The sequence below is a fragment of the Bison bison genome, unplaced genomic scaffold (assembly GCF_000754665.1).
Source record: "Bison bison bison isolate TAMUID 2011002044 unplaced genomic scaffold, Bison_UMD1.0 scf7180017864516, whole genome shotgun sequence".
Taxonomy (NCBI): Eukaryota; Metazoa; Chordata; class Mammalia; order Artiodactyla; family Bovidae; genus Bison; species Bison bison.
The window spans coordinates 5,237,800-5,247,075 of record NW_011495069.1 but is presented as its reverse complement, the minus strand read 5'-3'; the positions used below and the strand labels follow the sequence as shown (position 1 = coordinate 5,247,075).

Sequence of the window (9,276 nt, the reverse complement as noted above, 5' to 3'; positions counted from 1 at the left end):
CTGCCCGTTTCCAGGAGAACCTCATCTACACCAGGCTCTGAGCTGGGTGCCAGAGACACAGCCTTGAACAAGGTCCGCATGGTCTCTGCCTTCAAGAAGCTGGCCTTTTTCAAGGTGGGGAAGACTCAGTAAAAGCAGCTGTGATCATTTCCAGAAGAAAATAAAAGCTGAGGATGTGGCAGACGGTAAACGGTGGGCGGAGCGACCGGCCCTGAGAACAAGTCAGCCGTACAGGGACAGCAGTTGAGCATGTTGGGGGTTCTCGAGTGACACTGCCGATCCAAACCCTCGCAGGCTCCCCGTGGCCTCAACAATAAAGCCTGGCATTCAAAGCCTCCTGGAAGCCCCCGTCAGTGCCACCTCTCACACCCCCCTTTCTCAGGTCGAACTAGAGGACCAGCCAGTCTCCGTACTCCGTGCCTCAGGGCCTTTGCACATTCTGTACCCATTCTCCTCATCTCCCTGTCGAATTCTTTCAAAATTCCTTTTCACTGTGCCTTTGATGCAGCCTTTCTGGACACCTCCACACACACACAAACACATACAGGCACAGACGCGACCACTCCCCTCTGTCTTTGCATCCCTGCTTAGTCTGACCGCCTGCAACACTACGGCTGTGTTTTTTTCATCTGTGTATCTGACTCTCTCTCCTCGAGGGCAGATGATCTCTCTGAGTAGGGCCTTATTCATCTCAGAGTTCCTAGGGTCTGGCCCAGCCTAGAGCTGCCAACACTGGTGGGAATTTTCAAAGTGAGCTAATCCTTCCATTATCTGCTCTGAGCAGAGACAGACCCCAGGAGTTCAAGAGGACCAAATGCCACCCCGAGCGGCGGCTCCCAGCTCCACCTGTGGAACTGAATGCTTTGAAACAGGGACCACCAGGAAACACTGGGCTCTGTCTCTGCCGAGTCCTGTTTGGGAAAACTCGGGGCTTGAGAGAAGCTTCATTTGATTTGATTGTATCTCTTGATTATAATAGCTAAACTCCAGTTAATTTGGAAAATTCTACAAACTTGGGAGGAAACTTGCAATCAGGAGACATGATGATGTCCTTAAGTTGCTTCCCAGACTCAAGAGACTGTGAAGCCAGAAGGCTGGAGAGTTGGGGAGAACGTGGTTCAGTTTTGAGACCTCTTCCCTGGCCTCTGGGGAGGCCCCTGACTGGGGCCAGGTGCTTGGAGTTGTGGGGGGGCTCCTAGCTGACATCTTGTGACCTTGCCTCTCTTCCTGGGAGCCCCCCAGGAGGCCCAGTGCTGGGGCACAGCCCAAGAGCGTCCTTCTGAGCCCAGGAAGCAGGCAGAGGAAACAGGCTTTACACTTCGCCAGCAAATATTTATCCTATCTGTTGGTGAGCTAAATGACGTTCTATCACACTGGAATCATCCGATCCACATCGATTAATGTCGTGGGAACCACCTGCTTATTCTGTCTCTCGTCTGCTCCTTCACCCACATTCACCGAGCTTCTGCGATGAACTGGAGACAAACAAGAGCTAACGCTGCTTTCAGGGAGCTTTCTGAGCAGTGAGGGGGCAGACCAGTCCACGTGCGGTGTGACATCTCCGTGTGACACATGGCACTGAGGAAGCGCCCCAGGACAGCCTTTGTGTTTGGAGTCCCGGACCATTCAGAGTTCAGCGGGTCTTCCGTCAAGAGCAGAAACTCAGAAGCAGGCTGCCTGCTGGGCTCCTTTGCTCATGCAGTCCTCTCCCTCCCTGAGGCTAAGTGACACTGGGCAGGTTGCTGGGCCTCAGTGTCTCCATCTGGAAAATGGGGATAAGAATAGTTCCCACCTCTGAGGGCTGTTGCGAGAATGACAGGAGTGAATACATGTGAATTCACGCCAGCACAGTGCCCGGCACTTGTTACTACCACCCTACTTAGTGGGCATGAATACAACTGTTTGGCAGAGAGGAAACAGAAGCTCGGGGGAGCTTGAGGGCCTCGCCCCAGGCTCCCAGCTGAGCCAGGATGCAAACCCGGGTTGAGAGGGAGCCTCCGGAGCCGGGGCCTTTCCCCCACCCCAGCCTCTCAACACCCGGCCTCGGCTTAGAGGCAGCTCCACCATCCCGCCAGTCCACGGGGGGGTGGTTCTCTCACGCTCGGCTAATACCCATATGGCTATAAAGTGTCAAGGCTAGATTAATCCGCTCAATGAAAATAAAATAATCTTTAATAAGAATACTAATCACCAGGCCTCGGGGAGCCCGGAGACCTGGAGGCAGAGCCGGGAATTAATGGCCGAGACAGATGGAGCGGCTCTGGGCTGGGGCCCGCAGACCCAGGGAGCTTCCGGCGTCTGTGGTGCCTGGTGTCGGCCGCGGGCCAGGAGGGGCTCCCACCCCTGCCGAGGGCACCTTGCCCGGGCCGCCTGTCAGGCCGGCAGCTGCCGGGGGCCCCGGCCACCTCTCTCCTCCCCCCTGCGAAGAGCTTGAGATTTGACAAATAAGGTGTCTGCCGGTGGCCGACCAAAGGAAATTAATTCTAAATCAGATTTTAAACACAGTCGGGAAGGCAAAGGAGCTCGTTGTTCATGCTGCCCCTTCGAAATGAGATGCTCTGATATTTATAGAAAGATGATTAGGGCCGCAGAGGGTGGCTTATACTCTGCGTCCAGGTGGCAGAAAGGACGGTGCTAGGGACTTGGGACTCTGGGTGGCTGCTGCGTTGCGCGATGTTCTGAGAGGCCCTTCCACTCTCTGGATTCGGGATGGGGGGGCGCAGCCACGTGGGTGGCGGGGGGAAGGTAAGTGGGTCAGGAATTGGGTGGTGTGGGGAGTTTTCTGGTCAGGAGCTTGGGAGATTTGGGATTCAATCAATACTGCTAGCTGTGAGCTCTCGGGATGTTCACTTGGCCTCTCTGGGCCCTTTTCCCCACTGGTAAACCACACTAGCTCCGCCTGGCTCTGACGTGCTTCCGTGGGTCCCCGAGGCCTGAAGGCGGTCTCAGGAGGGCTTCTAAAAAGCCACGTGATTGGGCTGGTCCCCTCTCCTGGGCTCTACTGTCATCTCTGTAAAACCAATGGCTGCCTGGCCACGAGGGTGAGACCACCGAGACAGGAGCCTGACGGCTGTCGCCATAGCCCTGGCCACTGCTGCAGGCCTCAAGCTCTGGGTCCCTTCTCCTGTCGCTAGAAAGAAGGTGGAGGGGCACTTGGGCAGGGGAGGCCGGGACCCCCTTGCTCAGCCCTGTTTGCTCAGAGAGAACTGCCCAATGGAGAAGGCCAGGGCCCCACGGGTCTCCGGAGGTCCCTCTCAGGCTGGGTCTGGGGCTGCAGCTTTGAGGTCATCTCAAGTAGATCAGCAAAGGCACGCCCAGTCTGTGCCCAGCTCCTTTTAGGCCCCTAGCCCTCCCAGTTCGCGGGCTACCCACCAAGGAGTGGGTGGGGGTCCCTGGGCCCCCACAGGGCCGCTGGCCCCGGGCTCCCATTAGGTGAGCACCTCAGTTTTGCACCTGTGCTGCTTCTTCAAAGGAGGCCAGCAGACACTGAACACGCCCACCGACAGGGTTGAGAAACGCCTTTCCCTGTGTGATTTAAAACTGGCATCCTGTCCCCAAACCCCACTGCCTGCAGTGCACGATGAATTAGTATTTTTTTTATAAAACCTGTAATTATCTTGCAACTGGCATAATTATGTTGTATTGTGATTTAAATGTAAAAATCAAAACAGGCTGCAATTCCCTAACCCTGCTTTGGCATTACTTTATTATTTTTTATTAATGTGCCAGAAGTGTGAGGAAATGGGAGTGGCCTTGACTTCTCCCAGCTCTGGGGACGTCCGGCTGCTCAAGCGTTGGGGTTTTCACCAGGATTCCTGCCCTTGACATGCTGTGGGTCCTTGGGCAAGATGCACTTCCTCTCTGGGCTTCGCTTTCCATGTCCACCAAAAAAGGAGGCTGGAGCAGTACCTCTGAGTGAGGCCCCCACCCCGAAGTCAGGAGGACCAGTCTCCCTCGAAGGGCAAGCATGCACGCTGGACAAACAAGTGGCCTGGTGTTCTCCCTGGCTCAATCCAGGGCTGGAGACAGCTGACCTTGAGCAGGTATCCACAGGCTGGCCCACCCGACTATTACAGCTTATATAGTCCTGGTTACTAACTGTTTTAATGTTACCCCAGGGAGGTGGGAAGCAAGGCTTTGCAGAGGGCTTTATGGACAGAGGAAGCTGTTCAGGGCTCTGGAGTGAGAAAACATGGGATCAGATCCCTACTCTGCTACTTAAGTTGAGGGGACTCAGTTTCCCCTCTGTGAGATGGGGATACAATACCTAGCTTTGAGGACTATTGTAAGGATGAGAAGCTGTGAACTCCCTGGAGACAGGGATGCCCTGTGCCTCTATCCCCTAGATGAGTTACTGACATGATCTGTATGAAGTGCTCGTTAAAGTGCCTGGCACATAGCAAACACTTGAAAACTTGTCTCTAAGAGATTTTATTATCCCCATCAGAACACGGGGATGTTGGGAACTGGGTCTAGTGGGGAATGCAGTCGGGATGGGCCAGGGAGAGGTGAAAAGCCTACACGTAGCTCAGAGCAAGATAGACCTGACTTGCTACAGGTCCACCTCTCATCAGCTCCACCTCTCATCAGCTGTGAGACCTAAGCAGGACACGATCTCTTGGGCCTCAGTTTCCCCATCTGCAAAATGGAATTATAATACCTGCCTTGCTACAATAAGCCAATGAATTGATGTCCTAGGAATCCCCTTGGAAGCTGTAAAGGCGATAGCAATGTTTGTTGCTACTGTTACCCAGCGGGAAGTTGAGAAGTACAGGGATATCTATGAAGGAACCGGGAGAGGCTGGAGGACTGGGGAGCCTGGCAAACTAGGCCACAGAGGGTAGAACCAATCCAGAAACAGGCAAACGTCCTAGAAGATGCTTTGGAGTTGAGGGTCCAGGAGAGTGAACTTATAGCAGTCAGCAGGGTAAAAAAAGATTTAAGGGCTTCATAGACGGAACTAGTGGTAGGACCCACCTGCTAATGCAGGAGATATGAAAGACATTGGTTCGATCCCCAGGTTGGAAAGATCCCCTGGAGGAGGGCATGGCAATGCACTCCAGTATTCTTGCCTGGAGAACTCCATGGACAGAGGAGCCTGGAGGGCTAGAGTCTACAGGGTCGCAAAGAGCTGGACACAATGGAAGCGACTGAGCAGAAGGAAACCGGACAGCCCCAGGGAAGGGCCAGAAAGGGCCTGCTGGCTGGACGGGAGAATCTGGTCCTGGAGTTCCTGGGCAAGACGACTCCTAAAGTGGACGGGGTGGTCTCTGAAGCCCCCTTGAGCATCATCTGAAACGGCCAGCCTGTGTCCTGCTCCTGTGAGCACCCAGGGGCCTTCCTGCTGGCTAGGACAGAGGTATGGTGCTGAGAGGCCCGAGGGTCCCTCTAACTGTGGTCCCGGGGCCTGTGTAGGAGCAGCTAAGGGCTTTGAGGATATTCTGAGTGTCTTTCAGGGCCCCATCCCAGTCTTCCCCGAGGCTGTCTGGGGCACAGGCCCTGGTCTCTCTGATCCCTACCCAGGAACATCTCCTTCCCCAGGAGAACCAGTGGTTCCCACGGCAGGCTTCACCAGGCTGGGCTGAGTGGCTGGCCTGCCATGTGTCCAGCCCCTGGGGAGATCAAGGGATGGCAGAGGGCAGCCAGGCTAGGACCAGTAACAGCTGGGGCACCAGCTGTGTGAGCTCACCAGCCCTCCCGGTGTTCCTGGGCTGTTGGGGTGCCTGGCTGCACCGATCCAAGATGCGTGTCTGCTGACCACACACACACGCACACACACACACGCACACAGCCTGGACTCTGGGCCCTGCTCCTGGTCTGTGACATGGGAACCCCAGCAGAACACCTGTGGGAACAGGTGCTATTTCAAGACCCAGAGGCTCTCGGCTGTGCCCTCCCCCACATCTCTAGCTGAGTTCCGCCTGCTCGTGGGCAGACACACCCAACTCACCCGGACACACCCTGGCTGTCCCCGCCCGCCTATCTTCACAATGCCCCTGTACGCCACGCGTGCGCTCACCCCGAGCCCAGATTCCAATCGACACCCCCTCCTCAATACCGTGGCAGTTCAGTGGTTCTGAGTCTGGACTCTGGAGCCAGACTTCTGAATTCAAATCACAGCTCTGTGACTTCCCAGCTGTGCGACCTTGGGGAAGTTACTTTCCCTCTCTGGGCTTCAGCATCCTTATCTTTAAAGCCAGGATAATAAAAGCTCCTATTTCACTGGATAGCTTTGGGGATTAAATGCGTTCATACGTGAAAAGCGCTTAGAGTACTGCCGGCTGTGGTAGGTTCCATCGCTGTCCCTAACACGAGTAGGTACCCAGTTAGTACACCGCAGTCACACAGGTGCCCAGAGATGGAGCTCTGCACAACACCCACGGAGGAGCTACCTGGCTGTGGTGTTTTTCCCTCCCGGCAAGACACATACAGCACACGCACTGGTGGCCTGGAGACCCAGGAGCGCTAGGGCTTCATGCTTCCTCCCAGGTGCTGTGAGCACCACCCAGACACCTGCCGACTGAGCCAACCCTGCCTGCCACCCCCACCCCCCGCCAGCCCTGCTGGGACTGAGCCCAGCTGTCAGCCCACCACGCAGAGGCGTGCTCACCCACGCAGGCGTCCCGCCGCTCCTCGTAGCCCGCACTGCACACGCACTTGCCGATGGGCACCAGCCACTCGCCCTCGGCGCTGCAGTACATCTTGGGCGTGTCCCGCTCCTCGGAGTGCCGCACGCACTGGCCCTGCACCTCCACCAGCGAGGAAGAGTCGGCTCCCGTCACCGCCTCCGAGAAGGCGGCCAGGTTGCGCACCATGGTGGGGCACTTCTTGTAGTAGATGCGGAGGGACAGGATGGCCAGGCAGGCGCCGATGTCCTGGAAGGCCAGGTAGAAGCCGCGCTTGCTGAGGGGCCCCACGCCGCGCACCTCCGTGTTGAGCTTGAGGCGCCGCACGCCCAGGTCGGCCCCCGTGAAGCTCTCGTCGGCCGCGATGGTGTCGATCTTGAGGAACTGGCTCTCCTGCGTGCTGGCGCCCAGGTCGCGGTCCGACTCCAGGTAGTAGAGGTTGAAGGTCTCCTTGCAGGTGCCCAGCACGCCCGGCATGCTGTTGCAGTCCCGCAGGGTGAACTTGATCTCGGCATAGACACGCCGGGCACCGTCACGGGGCACCCAGCTGGTCCGCAGCCAGTTGTTCTGGTTGGGGCTCATGACATTGCATACCTGGTACGTGTGGATGGGCTGGAAGGACTCGTCCACCTCGTTGATGGAGTCCCACTGCGGGCAGAGAGACCACAGCCGGCTGAAACGAGAGGCAGCGGCTGGCCCTCTCTTGCCACAAGCCACATGCACGGTGCTAGGGGAGGTCTGGGAAAGAAGACTGAACATTCTCCAGCCTCAAGGGGCTGACCTTCCAGTGGACTGTCAGCCATCAAGAGGCCAAGCACCCCACACGTGGTTATGGGGAAGGAGTATTAGTCAGTCGTGTCCGACTCTTTGTGACACTGTGGACTGTAGCCCACCAGGCTCCTCTGTCCGTGGGATTCTCCAAGCAAGAGTACTGGAGTGGGTTGCCATTCCCTTCTCCAGGGGATCTTCCCGACCCAGGGATCAAACCTGTGTCTCGTCCATCTCCTGCACTGCAGGTGGATTCTTTACCGCTGAGCCACCGGGGACATCCTGAGGAAGCGTTATCTGTTGCCTTTTCACAGAACCAAGGGGTTCAGACCTAGAGCCGTGTGTCCAGGGTCACATGGCTAGTGAGTGATGACGCCAGGACTGGAACTGATGCCAAAGCCACAAAGCTCTGACCTCGTTTCTACACAGCTACTCTGTCACTCCCAGAGTGGGGTGACTTGCGTGGGGAAGTCAGTGAGCCCACCGCTCCAGTTTTCACATCAGCTGCCAGAAAGATCTTTTTAATTGCATGAAGCTATGTTGTACCCTGGCCTCAAATCCTTCAGCAGCACCCCCCTGAACTGGTGCTTGTTGAGTGACTGTCTGATGGATGGATTCCTCTGCCTTGCTGTGTGTGATGTTCCCTCTGCCCCCACCACGGGCTGCCCTGGCTGCGGGAAAGTTGAGTATGATCACTTCTGTGTCAGGTGCCAGCCAGGCGTCACTGATTCAGAGGTAAACCAGTGACCATCACTGACACAATCAACTGAGTGAAAAGGCAACCTGCAGAAGGGAAGAAAACACCTGCAAACCACGTATCTGATACGGGATTAGTATCCAGAATATATAAAGAACTTCTACAATTGAAACGCGAAGAACCAGACAGACCTAATTAGAAAACGGGCAAAGGACGTGAATAGACTTTTCTCTAAAGAAGATACACAGATGGCTGAAGCGCACGTGGAAAGATGCTTAGCGTCACCAAGCATCAGGGAAATTCAAATCAAAACCACAGTGAGGTGCCACTTCACACCCATTAGCTATCATCAAAGCAACTGAAAATAACAAGGGTTGGCGAGGATGTGGAGAAATTGGAACCCTGTGTATTGCTAGTGGGAATGTTAACTGGCGCAGCCACTGTGGAAAACAGTGAATGCCAAGAAACTAAACATAGAATTACCACAAGTTCCTCTTCTGGGTGTGTACCCGAAAGAAACAAAAGCAGGGACACAATCAGAGATTTGCACACCCGTGCTTATTGCAGCCCCAAGGTGGAAACGCAAATGTCCCTCTGGATAAATGGACAAACAGAATGTGCCCACTGATACAGTGGGGCACCGGGAAACTCTGATACGTGCCACGTGCAACGTGGGGGAACCTTGAAGACCTTATGCTGCATGAACTAAATCAGGCACAAAAGGACAAATCCTATATGCTCCCACTTGTATGAGGCGCTCACATCAGGTTCCTAGAGACAGAGAGTAGACTGGTACTTACCAGGGGCTGAGGCGAGAGGGTCATGGGAGTTATTATAGTTTAATGGATACAGAGTTTCAGTCTGGGAAGATGAAAGCATTCTGGAGATGGACGGGGTAACGGTCACATAACAGTGTGAATGGACTTAATGCCACTGAACTGGAGGCTCACAAATGGCTAAGATGGCAAATGTTGTGTTAAGTGTATTTTGCCGCAGGAGGAGAAGGGGACAACAGAGGATGAGATGGTTGGATGGCATCACCAACTCCACGGACATGAGTTTGGGTAAACTCTGGGAGTTGGTGATGGACAGGGAGGCCTGGTGTGCTGCAGTCCACGTGGTCGCAAAGAGTCGGACACGACTGAGCGACTGAACTGAACTAATGAAAAGAATTGCACAAGAAAT

At 55.3% G+C, this 9,276-nt stretch overlaps 1 protein-coding gene across 1 annotated transcript in view; it reads right to left on the bottom strand.

Annotated features, from left to right (window-relative positions):
• The window catches only part of EPHA8 (EPH receptor A8), a 46,934-nt gene that overhangs the window by 14,598 nt on the left and 23,060 nt on the right, over positions 1-9,276 (bottom strand). Inside the window, exon 9 of the mRNA XM_010830237.1 lies at positions 6,611-7,274. Coding sequence (XP_010828539.1) covers positions 6,611-7,274 — 664 coding nt within the window. The remainder of the gene's footprint in view (positions 1-6,610; positions 7,275-9,276) is intronic.